Below are 20,865 nucleotides of genomic sequence, written 5' to 3' on the forward strand. Positions count from 1 at the left end.
GGGGGCGGAGCCAAGGAGGCCAGGGGGGGCGGAGCCAAGGAGGCCAGGGGGAAGCCAAGGAGAGGCCAGGGGGGCAGAGCCAAGGAGAGAGAGGCCAGGGGGCGGAGCCAAGGAGAGAGGCCAGGGGGGGCGGAGCCAAGGAGAGAGGCCAGGGGGGCGGAGCCAAGGAGAGAGGCCAGGGGGGGCAGAGCCAAGGAGAGGCCAGGGGGGCGGAGCCAAGGAGAGAGAGAGAGGCCAGGGGGGGCGGAGCCAAGGAGAGAGGCCAGGGGGGCGGAGCCAAGGAGAGAAGCCAGGAGGGCGGAGCCAAGGAGAGAGGCCAAGGGGGCGGAGCCAAGAAGAGAGGCCAGGGGGGGCGGAGCCAAGGAGAGAGGCCAGGGGGGGGGCGGAGCCAAGGAGATAGGTCGGGGGAGGGCGGAGCCAAGGAGAGAGAGGCCAGGGGGGGGCAAAGGAGAGAGGCCAGGGGGGCGGAGCCAAGGAGAGACCAGGGGGCGGAGCCAAGGAGAGGCCAGGGGGGGCGGAGCCAAGGAGAGAGAGGCCAGGGGGGCGGAGCCAAGGAGAGAGAGGCCAGGGGGGCGGAGCAGAGGAGAGGCCAGGGGGGGCGGAGCCAAGGAGAGAAGCCAGGAGGGCGGAGCCAAGGAGAGAGGCCAGGGGGCGGAGCCAAGGAGAGAGGCCAGGGGGGCAGGAGCAAAGGAGAGAGGCATGGGGGGGCGGAGCCAAGGAGAGAGGCCAGGGGGGGCGGAGCCAAGGAGAGAGAGGCCGGGGGGGCGGAGCCAAGGAGAGAGGGGCCAGGGGGGGCGGAGCCAAGGAGAGAGGGGCCAGGGGGGCGGAGCCAAGGAGAGGCCAGGGGGGCGGAGCCAAAGAGAGGCCAAGGGGGCAAGAGAGAGAGGCCAGGAGGGGCCAAGGAGAGGCCAGGAGGGGGCGGATGTGCACAGATGGCGGTGTAGTAGCGGATGTGCACAGATGGCGGTGTAGTAGCGGGAGTGCAGATGGCGGTGTAGTAGCGGATGTGCACAGATGGCGGTGTAGTAGCGGATGTGCACAGATGGCGGTGTAGTAGCGGATGTGCACAGATGGCGGTGTAGTAGCGGATGTGCACAGATGGCGGTGTAGTAGCGGATGTGCACAGATGGCGGTGTAGTAGCGGATGTGCACAGATGGCGGTGTAGTAGCGGATGTGCACAGATGGCGGTGTAGTAGCGGATGTGCACAGATGGCGGTGTAGTAGCGGATGTGCACAGATGGCGGTGTAGTAGCGGATGTGCACAGATGGCGGTGTAGTAGCGGATGTGCACAGATGGCGGTGTAGTAGCGGATGTGCACAGATGGCGGTGTAGTAGCGGATGTGCACGGATGGCGGTGTAGTAGCGGATGTGCACGGATGGCGGTGTAGTAGCGGATGTGCACGGATGGCGGTGTAGTAGCGGATGTGCACGGATGGCGGTGTAGTAGCGGATGTGCACAGATGGCGGTGTAGTAGCGGATGTGCACAGATGGCGGTGTAGTAGCGGATGTGCACAGATGGCGGTGTAGTAGCGGATGTGCACAGATGGCGGTGTAGTAGCGGATGTGCACAGATGGCGGTGTAGTAGCGGATGTGCACAGATGGCGGTGTAGTAGCGGATGTGCACAGATGGCGGTGTAGTAGCGGATGTGCAGATGGCGGTGTAGTAGCGGATGTGCACAGATGGCGGTGTAGTAGCGGATGTGCACGGATGGCGGTGTAGTAGCGGATGTGCACGGATGGCGGTGTAGTAGCGGATGTGCACGGATGGCGGTGTAGTAGCGGATGTGCACGGATGGCGGTGTAGTAGCGGATGTGCACGGATGGCGGTGTAGTAGCGGATGTGCACGGATGGCGGTGTAGTAGCGGATGTGCACGGATGGCGGTGTAGTAGCGGATGTGCACGGATGGCGGTGTAGTAGCGGATGTGCACGGATGGCGGTGTAGTAGCGGGAGTGCACAGATGGCGGTGTAGTAGCGGATGTGCACAGATGGCGGTGTAGTAGCGGATGTGCACAGATGGCGGTGTAGTAGCGGATGTGCACGGATGGCGGTGTAGTAGCGGATGTGCACGGATGGCGGTGTAGTAGCGGATGTGCACGGATGGCGGTGTAGTAGCGGATGTGCACGGATGGCGGTGTAGTAGCGGATGTGCACGGATGGCGGTGTAGTAGCGGATGTGCACGGATGGCGGTGTAGTAGCGGATGTGCACGGATGGCGGTGTAGTAGCGGATGTGCACGGATGGCGGTGTAGTAGCGGATGTGCGCGGATGGCGGTGTAGTAGCGGATGTGCGCAGATGGCGGTGTAGTAGCGGATGTGCGCGGATGGCGGTGTAGTAGCGGATGTGCGCGGATGGCGGTGTAGTAGCGGATGTGCGCGGATGGCGGTGTAGTAGCGGATGTGCGCAGATGGCGGTGTAGTAGCGGATGTGCGCAGATGGCGGTGTAGTAGCGGATGTGCGCGGATGGCGGTGTAGTAGCGGATGTGCGCGGATGGCGGTGTAGTAGCGGATGTGCGCGGATGGCGGTGTAGTAGCGGATGTGCGCGGATGGCGGTGTAGTAGCGGATGTGCGCGGATGGCGGTGTAGTAGCGGATGTGCGCGGATGGCGGTGTAGTAGCGGATGTGCGCGGATGGCGGTGTAGTAGCGGATGTGCGCGGATGGCGGTGTAGTAGCGGATGTGCGCGGATGGCGGTGTAGTAGCGGATGTGCGCGGATGGCGGTGTAGTAGCGGATGTGCGCGGATGGCGGTGTAGTAGCGGATGTGCACGGATGGCGGTGTAGTAGCGGATGTGCACGGATGGCGGTGTAGTAGCGGATGTGCACGGATGGCGGTGTAGTAGCGGATGTGCACGGATGGCGGTGTAGTAGCGGATGTGCACGGATGGCGGTGTAGTAGCGGATGTGCACGGATGGCGGTGTAGTAGCGGATGTGCACGGATGGCGGTGTAGTAGCGGATGTGCACGGATGGCGGTGTAGTAGCGGATGTGCACGGATGGCGGTGTAGTAGCGGATGTGCACGGATGGCGGTGTAGTAGCGGATGTGCACGGATGGCGGTGTAGTAGCGGATGTGCACGGATGGCGGTGTAGTAGCGGATGTGCACGGATGGCGGTGTAGTAGCGGATGTGCACGGATGGCGGTGTAGTAGCGGATGTGCACGGATGGCGGTGTAGTAGCGGATGTGCACGGATGGCGGTGTAGTAGCGGATGTGCACGGATGGCGGTGTAGTAGCGGATGTGCACGGATGGCGGTGTAGTAGCGGATGTGCACGGATGGCGGTGTAGTAGCGGATGTGCACGGATGGCGGTGTAGTAGCGGATGTGCACGGATGGCGGTGTAGTAGCGGATGTGCACGGATGGCGGTGTAGTAGCGGATGTGCACGGATGGCGGTGTAGTAGCGGATGTGCACGGATGGCGGTGTAGTAGCGGATGTGCACGGATGGCGGTGTAGTAGCGGATGTGCACGGATGGCGGTGTAGTAGCGGATGTGCACGGATGGCGGTGTAGTAGCGGATGTGCACGGATGGCGGTGTAGTAGCGGATGTGCACGGATGGCGGTGTAGTAGCGGATGTGCACGGATGGCGGTGTAGTAGCGGATGTGCACGGATGGCGGTGTAGTAGCGGATGTGCACGGATGGCGGTGTAGTAGCGGATGTGCACGGATGGCGGTGTAGTAGCGGATGTGCACGGATGGCGGTGTAGTAGCGGATGTGCACGGATGGCGGTGTAGTAGCGGATGTGCACGGATGGCGGTGTAGTAGCGGATGTGCACGGATGGCGGTGTAGTAGCGGATGTGCACGGATGGCGGTGTAGTAGCGGATGTGCACGGATGGCGGTGTAGTAGCGGATGTGCACGGATGGCGGTGTAGTAGCGGATGTGCACGGATGGCGGTGTAGTAGCGGATGTGCACGGATGGCGGTGTAGTAGCGGATGTGCACGGATGGCGGTGTAGTAGCGGATGTGCACGGATGGCGGTGTAGTAGCGGATGTGCACGGATGGCGGTGTAGTAGCGGATGTGCACGGATGGCGGTGTAGTAGCGGATGTGCACGGATGGCGGTGTAGTAGCGGATGTGCACAGATGGCGGTGTAGTAGCGGATGTGCACAGATGGCGGTGTAGTAGCGGATGTGCACAGATGGCGGTGTAGTAGCGGATGTGCACGGATGGCGGTGTAGTAGCGGATGTGCACGGATGGCGGTGTAGTAGCGGATGTGCACGGATGGCGGTGTAGTAGCGGATGTGCACGGATGGCGGTGTAGTAGCGGATGTGCACAGATGGCGGTGTAGTAGCGGATGTGCACAGATGGCGGTGTAGTAGCGGATGTGCACAGATGGCGGTGTAGTAGCGGATGTGCACAGATGGCGGTGTAGTAGCGGATGTGCACAGATGGCGGTGTAGTAGCGGATGTGCACAGATGGCGGTGTAGTAGCGGATGTGCACAGATGGCGGTGTAGTAGCGGATGTGCACAGATGGCGGTGTAGTAGCGGATGTGCACAGATGGCGGTGTAGTAGCGGATGTGCACAGATGGCGGTGTAGTAGCGGATGTGCACAGATGGCGGTGTAGTAGCGGATGTGCACAGATGGCGGTGTAGTAGCGGATGTGCACAGATGGCGGTGTAGTAGCGGGAGTGCACAGATGGCGGTGTAGTAGCGGATGTGCACAGATGGCGGTGTAGTAGCGGATGTGCACAGATGGCGGTGTAGTAGCGGATGTGCACAGATGGCTGTGTAGTAGCGGATGTGCACAGATGGCAGTGTAGTAGCGGGAGTGCACAGATGGCGGTGTAGTAGCGGATGTGCACAGATGGCGGTGTAGTAGCGGATGTGCACAGATGGCAGTGTAGTAGCGGGAGTGCACAGATGGCGGTGTAGTAGCGGATGTGCACAGATGGCGGTGTAGTAGCGGGCGAGGATCTCTCCCTCTCACCTCCGCCGCCCCCTTTGCCTCCTGCACTCTGGATTTCCGCCCCCCTCCGCACCTCCTCGCAGGCCACGCCCACTGCAGCCAGAGACTCCGCCTCTCAGCGCTCGCGTTCCCGCTGCGCTTCCAGATCCTTCCGCTGCGGCAGCGCCTGGCGTAGCTGCGCCACCCGCTCCTCCTCCAGGCGCCTCCTGTTCACAGCAATCTCTGCCAACTGCTTCTGGAAGGACTGAGGGAAACCTCTAGGACTAGCGCAGGAGATAGGGGCTGGCACAAGGGGATATAGAGACTGGCACAGGGGGATACAGAGCCTGGCAACCTCTAGGACTGGTACAGGGGGATACAGAACCTGGCACCTCTAGGGCTGGTACAGGGGGATACAGGGCCTGGCACCTCTAGGGCTGGTACAGGGGGATACAGAGCCTGGCACCTCTAGGGCTGGTACAGGGGGATACAGAGCCTGGCACCTCTAGGGCTGGTACAGGGGGATACAGAGCCTGGCACCTCTAGGGCTGGTACAGGGGGATACACAGCCTGGCACCTCTAGGGCTGGTACAGGGGGATACACAGCCTGGCACCTCTAGGGCTGGTACAGGATACAGCCTGGCACCTGTAGGGCTGATATAGGGCCTGGCACCTCTAGGACTGGTACAGGAGGATACAGGGCCTGGCACCTCTAGGGCTGGTACAGGATACAGCCTGGCACCTGTAGGGCTGATATAGGGCCTGGCACCTCTAGGGCTGGTACAGGGGGATACAGAGCCTGGCACCTCTAGGGCTGGTACAGGGGGATACAGAGCCTGGCACCTCTAGGGCTGGTACAGGGGGATACACAGCCTGGCACCTCTAGGGCTGGTACAGGATACAGCCTGGCACCTGTAGGGCTGATATAGGGCCTGGCACCTCTAGGACTGGTACAGGAGGATACAGGGCCTGGCACCTCTAGGGCTGGTACAGGATACAGCCTGGCACCTGTAGGGCTGATATAGGGCCTGGCACCTCTAGGACTGGTACAGGAGGATACAGGGCCTGGCCCCTCTAGGGCTGGTACAGGATACAGCCTGCCACCTGTAGGGCTGATATAGGGCCTGGCACCTCTAGGACTGTATACCTCTTTTTGTTGCTGCAGCGCAGTCTCCTCCCGCTGCAGGTGACAGACGGTGACCCGAAGCGCATCACACCCCACACACCCCGCCAGGGCCAGCGGCCGCTCAGACCTCCCCACGGCCCAACTAGAGCGGGGGCGAGCGCGTCAGCAGCCGAGCGCTCTCATTACAGACACGATATACTGGACGGAGACACTTAAATGTCTTTACCATCCTAGCACTACCTGACTTAAATTCCTATTTACCCGCATAATTACAGGAAGCGTGACCAGCATTGGATCTGTCGCAGCCCGGCAGAATGAACCGGACCCGCCAACGTGGAAAGTGGGGAGGGGGCCGGCTTCAAGACGCTTTGGCCACAGGGTCAAACTAAATGACCCTTGTGCCAGAGAATATCCAGGTATTGCACGGTGCATTTGTGGCACATTGGGAGTGGCGTTGGGCGTCCTTGTTTGTTGTGTAACTGACGCTGTAAGAGAATATAACCGACGCGGTGAGGAAGTCCAGCGCCGAGGACAAGCGGCAAATCGTGGCGCTCAAACAAGAACAGACCGCGCTCGTATCATAGAGGGTGGAGGACGTCTGCGTGACACGGTGTGAGGACACGGGTCACAGCGAGAAGAGGCCACCAATAAATGAATATGAATAGATGAAGATGTACCACGTGTAGAGTGGCAAGAACGGCCGGGAGTAACGGGACGGCTTCCGGGGGGGGGGGGGGGGAGAGAGGTAATTACAGCGGGAACCCTGGGAGAAGCGGAGAGAATCCGCGGAATAATATTCACACGCCTACTCCCCGTCACCGACACGCTGATTACGCAGAGACCAAAATGTACGTTACCCTGCGGGGGGGGGCACGGAACAGAGCGGGGGTATTTAAAGAGACATCTGAGGGGTGGGAGAGGGGGTAATACCTTCATATGGCACGGACACACACACGGACTGTGTATATAGTGTTCCCAAGCAACCGAGCAGGTCGGACAGGTATATAACAGGCGGAGGGAGGGGGAGAAAGTGTGAGAGAGGGGAAGAAAGTGCAAGAGAGAGAGAGAGAGAGAGAGAGAGAGAGAGAGAGAGAGAGAGAGAGAGGGGGGGAGAAAGTGCGAGAGAGAGAGGGGGGGAGAAAGTGCGAGAGAGAGAGGGGGGGAGAAAGTGCGAGAGAGAGGGGGGGAGAAAGTGCGAGAGAGAGGGGGGGAGAAAGTGCGAGAGGGGGGGAGAAAGTGCGAGAGAGAGAGGGGGAGAAAGTGCGAGAGGGGCAGAAAGTGCGATAGAGAGGGGAAGAATGTGCGAGAGAGAGGGGAAGAAAGTGCGAGAGAGAGGGGAAGAAAGTGCGAGAGAGAGGGGGAGAAAGTGCGAGAGAGAGAGAGAGAGAAGGGGAGAAAGTGCGAGAGAGAGAGGGGGAGAAAGTGCGAGAGAGAGAGAGAGGGGGGAGAAAGTGCGGGAGAGAGAGGGGGAGAAAGTGCGAGAGAGAGGGGGAGAAAGTGCAAGAGAGAGGGGGGGAGAAAGTGCGAGAGGGGGAGAAAGTGCGAGAGAGAGAGAGGGGGGAGAAAGTGCGAGAGAGAGAGGGGGGAGAAAGTGCGAGAGAGAGAGGGGGAGAAAGTGCGAGAGAGGGGGAGAAAGTGCGAGAGAGAGAGAGGGGGAGAAAGTGAGAGAGAGAGAGAGAGAGAGAGGGGAAGAAAGTGCGAGAGAGAGAGGGGGAGAAAGTGCGAGAGAGGGGAGAAAGTACGAGAGAGGGGGAGAAAGTGCGAGAGAGAGAGAGGGGGGGAGAAAGTGCGAGAGAGAGAGAGGGGGAGAAAGTGCGAGAGAGATAGGGGGGGAGAAAGTGCGAGAGAGATAGGGGGGGGAGAAAGTGCGAGAGACGGGGAGAAAGTGCGAGAGAGAGGGGGAGAAAGTGCGAGAGAGAGGAGAGAAAGTGCGAGAGGGGAGGGTAGATAATAAAAGACGAGAACGCAGCTTATCTGGAGAAATGTCATTTATTATACATACAAAAACAATGTTTATTTACATCTGTTTAACCATGTACAGCGTATGTGTGCGTATGGATAAAGCTACACGTATATATCTATACTACACACGGATATCGACCATGAATATATACACCTGTCTATAGAGATATGAAGTATGAAAATAGCTACAAAATGATATGTACACATCAGAACCTGTAGAAATCGTCCAAAATAAGCTTACTCCCTATACCGACTCGTTACATTTTGTATGCGTACACCTATATACACAGTAACTATATACAAGTAGAGACACGCTGGTGTGTAACGCGGGACTCCTTATATCTCGCGCCCAATCCCTGCGTTTTCACGCTGCGCGCAATCCTCGCTGTCCCGGGAGATTGTGTAATAATCATTTGCTAATGTGATATTCTTTGGAATGGGTGACGGCGCGATGACCTCATCGCGCAGTTACAAAATGGCGTCCAGCGCAGAAGATAAGCGCGGAACCGACGATGCGCTCAGACCGCGGCGTTCTCGCCTCCGGGCGTTGCCGCAGGAGACCCTGGCTCGGCGCGTTATCGATGATGCGATCAGACGGCGGCCTTCTCGTCTCCGGGCGCGCGTTTCCGCCGGGGATTGTGGACACACGCTTGGAACGGAAACAATCACAGTAATCTCAGCGTTTCACGTTAAATTAGCGCACTTTTACACGCTACGCAGAAGAAGAAAAAAACCCGTGTAATGAGCACGCGCCTCCCGCAGCGTATCTGGGACGGTGACACAATACAGCGGCAGCAATTTAGTTGATTTTATATATTGTATGAGTAAGAAAAAGCCGGCACAGATACTGAAATAACTAGTACCTAAATCAGGTAATTAACGTGTATATAGTAAAACCGCTTCCGACGGTGCTGGGGATAATGAATATATACGTCAGCGGAGAGAGAGAACGTATATACCAGCAGCAGCACGCAGGTATACACAAGCAGCGCGTGTATTAGTGACGTCACATACACACACACTCACTAATTACAGCAGGCTGCTGTGTCCCTGCAGGGAGTAACACCCAAATAATACAATATCATGTCCCCCTAATAACAGACTACATAAACACGTAATAACGGAGAGGTGGGGAGACGTGTAGTAATAATCCTCCCGGCGCTGACTGGCCCGACTGCTACCAGAACCCAACGGAACCGAATATACCTCCCGATGGTGTAGTAGTGTGTGTGTGTGAGGGGGAGGATGGCACTGCCGCTGCCCGCGCTGTACCTGTGCTGTGTATACATGGTGTAGTAGTGTGTGTGAGGGGGAGGCTGGCACTGCTGCTGCCCGCGCTGTACCTGTGCTGTGTAAACATGGTGTAGTAGTGTGTGTGAGGGGGAGGCTGGCACTGCTGCTGCCCGCGCTGTACCTGTGCTGTGTATACATGGTGTAGTAGTGTGTGTGAGGGGCAGGCTGGCACTGCCGCTGCCTGCGCTGTACCTGTGCTGTGTATACATGGTGTAGTAGTGTGTGTGAGGGGGAGGCTGGCACTGCCCGCGCTGTACCTGTGCTGTGTATACATGGTGTAGTAGTGTGTGTGAGGGGGGAGGCTGGCACTGCCCGCGCTGTACCTGTGCTGTGTATACATGGTGTAGTAGTGTGTGTGGGGGGGAGGCTGGCACTGCCGCTGCCCGCGCTGTACCTGTGCTGTGTATACATGGTGTAGTAGTGTGTGTGAGGGGGAGGCTGGCACTGCCGCTGCCCGCGCTGTACCTGTGCTGTGTATACATGGTGTAGTAGTGTGTGTGAGGGGGAGGCTAGCACTGCCGCTGCCCGCGCTGTACCTGTGCTGTGTATACATGGTGTAGTAGTGTGTGTGAGGGGGGAGGCTGGCACTGCCCGCGCTGTACCTGTGCTGTGTATACATGGTGTAGTAGTGTGTGTGAGGGGGAGGCTGGCACTGCCGCTGCCCGCGCTGTACCTGTGCTGTGTATACATGGTGTAGTAGTGTGTGTGAGGGGGAGGCTGGCACTGCCGCTGCCCGCGCTGTACCTGTGCTGTGTATACATGGTGTAGTAGTGTGTGTGTGAGGGGGAGGCTAGCGCTGCCGCTGCCCGCGCTGTACCTGTGCTGTGTATACATGGTGTAGTAGTGTGTGAGGGGAGGCTGGCACTGCCCGTGCTGTACCTGTGCTGTGTATACATGGTGTAGTAGTGTGTGAGGGGGAGGCTGGCACTGCCGCTGCCCGCGCTGTACCTGTGCTGTGTATACATGGTGTAGTAGTGTGTGTGAGGGGGAGGCTAGCACTGCCGCTGCCCGCGCTGTACCTGTGCTGTGTATACATGGTGTAGTAGTGTGTGAGGGGAGGCTGGCACTGCCCGCGCTGTACCTGTGCGGGGGAGGCTGGCACTGCCGCTGCCCGAGCTGTACCTGTGCTGTGTATACATGGTGTAGTAGTGTGTGTGAGGGGGACGCTGGCACTGCCCACGCTGTACCTGTGCTGTGTATACATGGTGTAGTAGTGTGTGTGAGGGGGAGGCTGGCACTGCCCGCGCTGTGTATACATGGTGTAGTAGTGTGTGTGAGGGGGAGGCTGGCACTGCCGCTGCCCGCGCTGTACCTGTGCTGTGTATACATGGTGTAGTAGTGTGTGTGAGGGGGAGGCTGGCACTGCCGCTGCCCGCGCTGTACCTGTGCTGTGTATACATGGTGTAGAAGTGTGTGAGGGGGAGGTTGGCACTGCCGCTGCCCGCGCTGTACCTGTGCTGTGTATACATGGTGTAGTAGTGTGTGTGAGGGGGAGGCTGGCACTGCCAGTGCTGTACCTGTGCTGTGTATACATGGTGTAGTAGTGTGTGTGAGGGGAGGCTGGCACTGCCGCTGCCCGCGCTGTACCTGTGCTGTGTATACATGGTGTAGTAGTGTGTGTGAGGGGGAGACTGGCGCTGCCTGCGCTGTACCTGTGCTGAGTATACATGGTGTAGTAGTGTGTGTGAGGGGGAGGCTGGCACTGCTGCTGCCCGCGCTGTACCTGTGCTGTGTAAACATGGTGTAGTAGTGTGTGTGAGGGGGAGGCTGGCACTGCTGCTGCCCGCGCTGTACCTGTGCTGTGTATACATGGTGTAGTAGTGTGTGTGAGGGGCAGGCTGGCACTGCCGCTGCCTGCGCTGTACCTGTGCTGTGTATACATGGTGTAGTAGTGTGTGTGAGGGGGAGGCTGGCACTGCCCGCGCTGTACCTGTGCTGTGTATACATGGTGTAGTAGTGTGTGTGAGGGGGGAGGCTGGCACTGCCCGCGCTGTACCTGTGCTGTGTATACATGGTGTAGTAGTGTGTGTGGGGGGGAGGCTGGCACTGCCGCTGCCCGCGCTGTACCTGTGCTGTGTATACATGGTGTAGTAGTGTGTGTGAGGGGGAGGCTGGCACTGCCGCTGCCCGCGCTGTACCTGTGCTGTGTATACATGGTGTAGTAGTGTGTGTGAGGGGGAGGCTAGCACTGCCGCTGCCCGCGCTGTACCTGTGCTGTGTATACATGGTGTAGTAGTGTGTGTGAGGGGAGGCTAGCACTGCCGCTGCCCGCGCTGTACCTGTGCTGTGTATACATGGTGTAGTAGTGTGTGTGAGGGGGAGGCTAGCACTGCCGCTGCCCGCGCTGTACCTGTGCTGTGTATACATGGTGTAGTAGTGTGTGAGGGGAGGCTGGCACTGCCCGTGCTGTGTATACATGGTGTAGTAGTGTGTGAGGGGGAGGCTGGCACTGCCGCTGCCCGCGCTGTACCTGTGCTGTGTATACATGGTGTAGTAGTGTGTGTGAGGGGGAGGCTAGCACTGCCGCTGCCCGCGCTGTACCTGTGCTGTGTATACATGGTGTAGTAGTGTGTGAGGGGAGGCTGGCACTGCCCACGCTGTACCTGTGCGGGGGAGGCTGGCACTGCCGCTGCCCGAGCTGTACCTGTGCTGTGTATACATGGTGTAGTAGTGTGTGTGAGGGGGACGCTGGCACTGCCCACGCTGTACCTGTGCTGTGTATACATGGTGTAGTAGTGTGTGTGAGGGGGAGGCTGGCACTGCCCGCGCTGTGTATACATGGTGTAGTAGTGTGTGTGAGGGGGAGGCTGGCACTGCCGCTGCCCGCGCTGTACCTGTGCTGTGTATACATGGTGTAGTAGTGTGTGTGAGGGGGAGGCTGGCACTGCCGCTGCCCGCGCTGTACCTGTGCTGTGTATACATGGTGTAGAAGTGTGTGAGGGGGAGGTTGGCACTGCCGCTGCCCGCGCTGTACCTGTGCTGTGTATACATGGTGTAGTAGTGTGTGTGAGGGGGAGGCTGGCACTGCCAGTGCTGTACCTGTGCTGTGTATACATGGTGTAGTAGTGTGTGTGAGGGGGAGGCTGGCACTGCCGCTGCCCGCGCTGTACCTGTGCTGTGTATACATGGTGTAGTAGTGTGTGTGAGGGGGAGACTGGCGCTGCCTGCGCTGTACCTGTGCTGAGTATACATGGTGTAGTAGTGTGTGTGAGGGGGAGGCTGGCACTGCCCGCGCTGTACCTGTGCTGTGTATACATGGTGTAGTAGTGTGTGTGAGGGGGAGGCTGGCACTGCCCGCGCTGTACCTGTGCTGTGTATACATGGTGTAGTAGTGTGTGTGAGGGGGGGCTGGCACTGCCGCTGCCCGCGCTGTGTATACATGGTGTAGTAGTGTGTGTGAGGGGGAGGCTGGCACTGCCGCTGCCCGCGCTGTGTATACATGGTGTAGTAGTGTGTGTGAGGGGGAGGCTGGCACTGCCGCTGCCCACGCTGTACCTGTGCTGTGTATTCATGGTGTAGTAGTGTGTGTGAGGGGGAGACTGGCGCTGCCTGCGCTGTACCTGTGCTGAGTATACATGGTGTAGTAGTGTGTGTGAGGGGGAGGCTGGCACTGCCGCTGCCCGCGCTGTACCTGTGCTGTGTATACATGGTGTAGTAGTGTGTGTGAGGGGGAGGCTGGCACTGCCGCTGCCCGCGCTGTACCTGTGCTGTGTATACATGGTGTAGTAGTGTGTGTGAGGGGGAGGCTGGCACTGCCGCTGCCCACGGCTGTACCTGTGCTGTGTATACATGGTGTAGTAGTGTGTGAGGGGAGGCTGGCACTGCCGCTGCCCGTGCTGTACCTGTGCTGTGTATACATGGTGTAGTAGTGTGTGTGAGGGGGGGCTGGCACTGCCGCTGCCCGCGCTGTACCTGTGCTGTATATACATGGTGTAGTAGTGTGTGTGAGGGGGAGGCTGGCACTGCCGCTGCCCACGCTGTACCTGTGCTGTGTATACATGGTGTAGTAGTGTGTGAGGGGAGGCTGGCACTGCCGCTGCCCGTGCTGTACCTGTGCTGTGTATACATGGTGTAGTAGTGTGTGTGAGGGGGAGGCTGGCACTGCCCGCGCTGTACCTGTGCTGTGTATACATGGTGTAGTAGTGTGTGTGAGGGGGAGGCTGGCACTACCCGCGCTGTACCTGTGCTGTGTATACATGGTGTAGTAGTGTGTGTGAGGGGGAGGCTGGCACTGCCCGCGCTGTACCTGTGCTGTGTATACATGGTGTAGTAGTGTGTGTGAGGGGGGGCTGGCACTGCCGCTGCCCGCGCTGTACCTGTGCTGTGTATACATGGTGTAGTAGTGTGTGTGTGTGAGGGGGAGGCTGGCACTGCCGCTGCCCGCGCTGTACCTGTGCTGTGTATACATGGTGTAGTAGTGTGTGAGGGGGAGGCTGGCACTGCCGCTGCCCGCGCTGTACCTGTGCTGTGTATACATGGTGTAGTAGTGTGTGAGGGGGAGGCTGGCACTGCCGCTGCCCGCGCTGTACCTGTGCTGTGTATACATGGTGTAGTAGTGTGTGTGAGGGGGAGGCTGGCACTGCCCGCGCTGTACCTGTGCTGTGTATACATGGTGTAGTAGTGTGTGAGGGGGAGGCTGGCACTGCCGCTGCCCGCGCTGTACCTGTGCTGTGTATACATGGTGTAGTAGTGTGTGTGAGGGGGAGGCTGGCACTGCCCGCGCTGTACCTGTGCTGTGTATACATGGTGTAGTAGTGTGTGTGAGGGGGGGCTGGCACTGCCGCTGCCCGCGCTGTACCTGTGCTGTGTACACATGGTGTAGTAGTGTGTGTGAGGGGGAGGCTGGCACTGCCGCTGCCCGCGCTGTACCTGTGCTGTGTATACATGGTGTAGTAGTGTGTGTGAGGGGGAGGCTGGCACTGCCTGCGCTGTACCTGTGCTGTGTATACATGGTGTAGTAGTGTGTGTGAGGGGGAGGCTGGCACTGCCGCTGCCCGCGCTGTACCTGTGCTGTGTATACATGGTGTAGTAGTGTGTGTGAGGGAGAGGCTGGCACTGCCGCTGCCCGCGCTGTACCTGTGCTCTGTATACATGGTGTAGTAGTGTGTGAGACGGGGAGGCTGGCACTGCCGCTGCCCGCGCTGTACCTGTGCTGTGTATACATGGTGTAGTAGTGTGTGTGAGGGGGAGGCTGGCACTGCCGCTGCCCGCGCTGTACCTGTGCTGTGTACACATGGTGTAGTAGTGTGTGTGAGGGGGAGGCTGGCACTGCCGCTGCCCGCGCTGTGTACACATGGTGTAGTAGTGTGTGTGAGGGGGGGGGGGGGCTGGCACTGCCCGCGCTGTACCTGTGCTGTGTATACATGGTGTAGTAGTGTGTGTGAGGGGGAGGCTGGTGCTCCCCGCGCTGTACCTGTGCTGTGTATACATGGTGTAGTAGTGTGTGTGAGGGGAGGCTGGCACTGCCGCTGCCCGCGCTGTACCTGTGCTGTGTATACATGGTGTAGTAGTGTGTGTGAGGAGGAGGCTGGCACTGCCTGCGCTGTACCTGTGCTGTGTATACATGGTGTAGTAGTGTGTGTGAGGGGGAGGCTGGCACTGCCCGCGCTGTACCTGTGCTGTGTATACATGGTGTAGTAGTGTGTGTGAGGGGGAGGCTGGCACTGCCGCTGCCCGCGCTGTACCTGTGCTGTGTATACATGGTGTAGTGGTGTGTGTGAGGGGGAGGCTGCCGCTGCCCGCGCTGTACCTGTGCTGTGTATACATGGTGTAGTAGTGTGTGTGAGGGGGAGGCTGGCACTGCCGCTGCCCGCACTGTACCTGTGCTGTGTATACATGGTGTAGTAGTGTGTGTGAGGGGGAGGCTGGTACTGCCGCTGCCCGCACTGTACCTGTGCTGTGTATACATGGTGTAGTAGTGTGTGTGAGGGGGAGGCTGGCACTGCCCGCGCTGTACCTGTGCTGTGTGTACATGGTGTAGTAGTGTGTGTGAGGGGGAGGCTGGCACTGCCGCTGCCCGCGCTGTACCTGTGCTGTGTATACATGGTGTAGTAGTGTGTGTGAGGGGGAGGCTGGCACTGCCGCTGCCCGCGCTGTACCTGTGCTGTGTATACATGGTGTAGTAGTGTGTGTGAGGGGGAGGCTGGCACTGCCCGCGCTGTACCTGTGCTGTGTATACATGGTGTAGTAGTGTGTGTGAGGGGGAGGCTGGCACTGCCCGCGTTGTACCTGTGCTGTGTATACATGGTGTAGTAGTGTGTGTGAGGGGGAGGCTGGCACTGCCGCTGCCCGCGCTGTACCTGTGCTGTGTATACATGGTGTAGTAGTGTGTGTGAGGGGGAGGCTGCCGCTGCCCGCGCTGTACCTGTGCTGTGTATACATGGTGTAGTAGTGTGTGTGAGTGGGAGGCTGGTACTGCCGCTGCCCGCGCTGTACCTGTGCTGTGTATACATGGTGTAGTAGTGTGTGTGAGGGGGAGGCTGCCGCTGCCCGCGCTGTACCTGTGCTGTGTATACATGGTGTAGTAGTGTGTGTGAGGGGGAGGCTGGCACTGCCGCTGCCCGCGCTGTACCTGTGCTGTGTATACATGGTGTAGTAGTGTGTGTGAGGGGGAGGCTGCCGCTGCCCGTGCTGTACCTGTGCTGTGTATACATGGTGTAGTAGTGTGTGTGAGGGGGAGGCTGGCACTGCCGCTGCCCGCGCTGTACCTGTGCTGTGTATACATTGTGTAGTAGTGTGTGTGAGGGGGAGGCTGGCACTGCCCGCGCTGTACCTGTGCTGTGTATACATGGTGTAGTAGTGTGTGTGTGTGTGAGGGAGAGGCTGGCACTGCCGCTGCCCGCGCTGTACCTGTGCTGTGTATACATGGTGTAGTAGTGTGTGTGAGGGGGAGGCTGGCACTGCCGCTGCCCGCGCTGTACCTGTGCTGTGTATACATGGTGTAGTAGTGTGTGTGAGGGGGAGGCTGGCACTGCCCGCGCTGTGCCTGTGCTGTGTATACATGGTGTAGTAGTGTGTGTGAGGGGGAGGCTGGCACTGCCGCTGCCCGCGCTGTACCTGTGCTGTGTATACATGGTGTAGTAGTGTGTGTGGGGGAGGCTGGCACTGCCCGCGCTGTACCTGTGCTGTGTATACATGGTGTAGTAATGTGTGTGAGGGGGAGGCTGGCACTGCCCGCGCTGTACCTGTGCTGTGTATACATGGTGTAGTAGTGTGTGTGAGGGGGAGGCTGGCACTGCCCGCGCTGTACCTGTGCTGTGTATACATGGTGTAGTAGTGTGTGTGAGGGGGAGGCTGGCACTCCCGCTGCCCGCGCTGTGTATACATGGTGTAGTAGTGTGTGTGAGGGGGAGGCTGGCACTGCCGCTGCCCGCGCTGTACCTGTGCTGTATATACATGGTGTAGTAGTGTGTGTGAGGGGGAGGCTGGCACTGCCGCTGCCCGCGCTGTACCTGTGCTGTGTATACATGGTGTAGTAGTGTGTGTGAGGGGGAGGCTGGCACTGCCCGCGCTGTACCTGTGCTGTGTATACATGGTGTAGTAGTGTGTGTGAGGGGGAGGCTGGCACTGCCCGCGCTGTACCTGTGCTGTGTATACATGGTGTAGTAGTGTGTGTGAGGGGGAGGCTGGCACTGCCGCTGCCCGCGCTGTACCTGTGCTGTGTATACATGGTGTAGTAGTGTGTGTGAGGGGGAGGCTGGCACTGCCGCTGCCTGCGCTGTACCTGTGCTGTGTATACATGGTGTAGTAGTGTGTGTGAGGGGGAGGCTGGCACTGCCCGCGCTGTACCTGTGCTGTGTATACATGGTGTAGTAGTGTGTGTGAGGGGGAGGCTGGCACTGCCCGCGCTGTACCTGTGCTGTGTACACATGGTGTAGTAGTGTGTGTGAGGGGGAGGCTGGCACTGCCGCTGCCCGCGCTGTACCTGTGCTGTGTATACATGGTGTAGTAGTGTGTGTGAGGGGGAGGCTGGCACTGCCCGCGCTGTACCTGTGCTGTGTAGACATGGTGTAGTAGTGTGTGTGAGGGGGAGGCTGGCACTGCCCGCGCTGTACCTGTGCTGTGTATACATGGTGTAGTAGTGTGTGAGGGGGAGGCTGGCACTGCCGCTGCCCGCGCTGTGTATACATGGTGTAGTAGTGTGTGTGAGGGGGAGGCTGGCACTGCCGCTGCCCGCGCTGTACCTGTGCTGTGTATACATGGTGTAGGAGTGTGTGTGAGGGGGAGGCTGGCACTGCCGCTGCCCGCGCTGTACCTGTGCTGTGTATACATGGTGTAGTAGTGTGTGTGAGGGGGAGGCTGGCACTGCCCGCGCTGTACCTGTGCTGTGTATACATGGTGTAGTAGTGTGTGTGAGGGGAGGATGGCACTGCCCGCGCTGTACCTGTGCTGTGTATACATGGTGTAGTAGTGTGTGAGGGGGAGCCTGGCACTGCCCGCGCTGTTCCTGTGCTGTGTATACATGGTGTAGTAGTGTGTGTGTGAGAGGGGGAGGCTGGCACTGCCTGCGCTGTACCTGTGCTGTGTATACATGGTGTAGTAGTGTGTGTGTGAGAGGGGGAGGCTGGCACTGCCGCTGCCCGCGCTGTACCTGTGCTGTGTATACATGGTGTAGTAGTGTGTGTGAGGGGGAGGCTGGCACTGCCCGCGCTGTACCTGTGCTGTGTATACATGGTGTAGTAGTGTGTGAGGGGAGGCTGGCACTGCCGCTGCCCGCGCTGTACCTGTGCTGTGTATACATGGTGTAGTAGTGTGTGTGAGGGGGAGGCTGGCACTGCCGCTGCCCGCGCTGTACCTGTGCTGTGTATACATGTCATGGCGCATGTATTTCCCAGCATGCCTCTCTCTACTTGGCGTCACTCCCGCACCACCACAGCTGCAGGGAGCACTCTCCGGAGACGCGGCGCGGCGACATCTCGGCGTCCGTCATCTCGTCGCCGCTCTCCGCCGGTTCCGCAATCTTCCGCTGCCCAGACGCCGAGGCGAGGAGCGGGAGCGAGGGGTGCAGGCTGCGGAGAGAAGCGAGCCCCCCGTTATCGTACAGGAATCCCCAGGGAGAGGCCGGAGAGACGTCAGTGAAAGCGCTCAGCCACGTAACGCCCCTTCTGTGGGACTCACCTAATCCCATTGACGCAGTCACTCTGCGCTTGGAACTGGAGCACGGGGAGCAGGGGAGCGTCACCTGGAGGGGACAGGGTGTCCCAGACTGTCACCAAGCCCTGAGTGTCACCGCTCAGCAGGAACCGTCCAGCGCTGGGGAGGAAGAGGTAGTGTGAGGAGGAAGGAGGAGGGCGGGGAGAGGGGATTGAGAGGTGGCGGGGGGAGAGGGGATTGAGAGGTGGCGGGGGGGAGAGGGGATTGAGAGGTGGCGGGGGAGAGGGGGCGAGGGGAGGAGAGAGGATTGAGAGGTGGCGGGGGGGGGGGGGGAGAGAGGGGAGGAGAGGATTGAGGTGGCGGGGGGGGGGAGGGAGAGGGGAGGAGAGGATTGAGAGGTAGAGGGGGGGGGAGATGGGGGGAGAGGGAGGATTGAGAGGTGGCGGGGGGGGAGAGGAGATTGAGAGGTGGAGGGGGGGAGAGGGTAGGAGAGAGGACTGAGAGGTGGAGAGAGGGGAGGAGAGAGGATTGAGAGGTGGCGGGGGGAGAGGGGGGATGAGGGAGGATTGAGAGGTGGCGGGGGGGAGGGGGGAGAGGGGGAATGAGGGAGGAGAGAGGATTGAGAGGTGGCGGGGGGGAGGGGGAATGAGGGAGGAGAGAGGATTGAGAGGTGGCGGGGGGGGGGGGAGAGGGGGATGAAGGAGGAGAGAGGATTGAGAGGTGGCGGGGGGAGAGGGGGGATGAGGGAGGATTGAGAGGTGGCGGGGGGGAGGGGGGAGAGGGGGAATGAGGGAGGAGAGAGGATTGAGAGGTGGCGGGGGGGAGGGGGGAGAGGGGGAATGAGGGAGGAGAGAGGATTGAGAGGTGGCGGGGGGGGAGAGGGGGGATGAAGGAGGAGAGAGGATTGAGAGGTGGCGGGGGGGGAGAGGGGGGATGAGGGAGGAGAGAGGATTGAGAGGTGGCGGGGGGGAGAGGGATGAGGGAGGAGAGAGGATTGAGAGGTGGCGGGGGGAGGGGGGAATGAGGGAGGAGAGAGGATTGAGAGGTGGCGGGGGGGTGAGAGGGGGGATGAGGGAGGAGAGAGGATTGAGAGGTGGCGGGGGGGAGGGGGAATGAGGGAGGAGAGAGGATTGAGAGGTGGCGGGGGGGAGAGGGGGGATGAGGGAGGAGAGAGGATTGAGAGGTGGCGGGGGGGAGAGGGGGAATGAGGGAGGAGAGAGGATTGAGAGGTGGCGGGGGGGAGAGGGGGAATGAGGGAGGAGAGAGGATTGAGAGGTGGCGGGGGGGGAGAGGGGGAATGAGAAACTAAAGCCTCACGTCTCCATGTCAAAGTAAATCCTCTGGTTTGTGGTGACGCTGCGTCTCATGGAGGACAGCACCCTCCCGGGGTGACGGATGTCCCAGCACAGGATCTCAGGGTCCTGAGGAGACAGTCACTGTGTCACCCTGCGGGGGGAGGGACAGGCTCATAGCTCCCTTCTGTCTGTGTCACTGTGTCACCCTGCGGGGGGAGGGACAGACTCATAGCTCCCTCCTGTCTGTGTCACTGTGTCACCCTGCGGGGGAGGGACAGACTCATAGCTCCCTTCTGCCTGTGTCACTGTGTCACCCTGCGGGGGGAGGGACAGACTCATAACTCCCTTCTGTCTGTGTCACTGTGTCACCCTGCGGGGGGAGGGACAGATTCATAGCTCCCTTCTGTCTGTGTCACTGTGTCACCCTGCGGGGGGAGGGACAGATTCATAGCTCCCTTCTGTATGTGTCACTGTATCACCCTGCGGAGGGAGGGACAGACTCATAGCTCCCTTCTGTCTGTGTCACTGTGTCACCCTGCGGGGGGAGGGACAGGCTCATAGCTCCCTTCTGTCTGTGTCACTGTGACACCCTGCGGGGGGAGGGACAGGCTCATAGCTCCCTTCTGTCTGTGTCACTGTGTCACCCTGCGGGGGGAGGGACAGGCTCATAGCTCCCTTCTCTCTGTGTCACTGTGACACCCTGCGGGGGGAGGGACAGGCTCATAGCTCCCTTCTGTCTGTGTCACTGTGTCACCCTGCGGGGGGAGGAACAGGCTCATAGCTCCCTTCTGTCTGTGTCACCCTGCGGGGGGAGGGACATACTCATAGCTCCCTTCTGTCTGTGTCACTGTGTCACCCTGCGGGGGGAGGGACAGGCTCATAGCTCCCTTCTGTCTGTGTCACTGTGTCACCCTGCGGGGGGAGGGACAGGCTCATAGCTCCCTTCTGTCTGTGTCACCCTGCGGGGGGAGGAACAGGCTCATAGCTCCCTTCTGTCTGTGTCACCCTGCGGGGGGTGGGACAGACTCATAGCTCCCTTCTGTCTGTGTCACTGTGTCACCCTGCAGGGGGAGGGACAGACTCATAGCTCCCTTCTGTCTGTGTCACTGTGTCACTGTGTCACCCTGCGAGGGGAGGGACAGTCTCATAGCTCCCTTCTGTCTGTGTCACTGTGTCACCCTGCGGGGGGTGGGAC

The 20,865-nt window shown here is 59.8% G+C and overlaps 1 protein-coding gene across 1 annotated transcript; it reads right to left on the bottom strand.

The window, feature by feature from the left end:
• Positions 1–7,997: 7,997 nt before the first annotated feature.
• Positions 7,998–19,880, bottom strand: LOC142482962 (telomerase Cajal body protein 1-like). The gene is made up of 4 exons (XM_075583081.1): positions 19,693–19,880; positions 18,400–18,534; positions 18,077–18,290; positions 7,998–8,638 (listed from the first exon to the last, which is right to left on the bottom strand). The coding sequence occupies exons 1-3, from the start codon at positions 19,740–19,742 to the stop codon at positions 18,128–18,130; spliced, it is 348 nt and encodes a 115-aa protein (XP_075439196.1). The 5' UTR covers positions 19,743–19,880; the 3' UTR covers positions 7,998–8,638; positions 18,077–18,127.
• Between the last annotated feature and the right edge of the window lie 985 nt (positions 19,881–20,865).

This window comes from Ascaphus truei, unplaced genomic scaffold (assembly GCF_040206685.1).
Source record: "Ascaphus truei isolate aAscTru1 unplaced genomic scaffold, aAscTru1.hap1 HAP1_SCAFFOLD_2838, whole genome shotgun sequence".
Lineage (NCBI taxonomy): Eukaryota > Metazoa > Chordata > Amphibia > Anura > Ascaphidae > Ascaphus > Ascaphus truei.

Coding starts and splice junctions, on each gene's coding strand:
- LOC142482962 (XM_075583081.1), bottom strand. CDS start 19,742: ATGAGACGCAGCGTCACCACAAACCAGAGGATTTACTTTGACATGGAG. Junction 18,535..19,692: donor ATTTACTTTGACATGGAGAC/GTGAGGCTTTAG, acceptor CTTCCTCCCCAG/CGCTGGACGGTTCCTGCTGA. Junction 18,291..18,399: donor GACTGCGTCAATGGGATTAG/GTGAGTCCCACA, acceptor TTCTCTCCGCAG/CCTGCACCCCTCGCTCCCGC.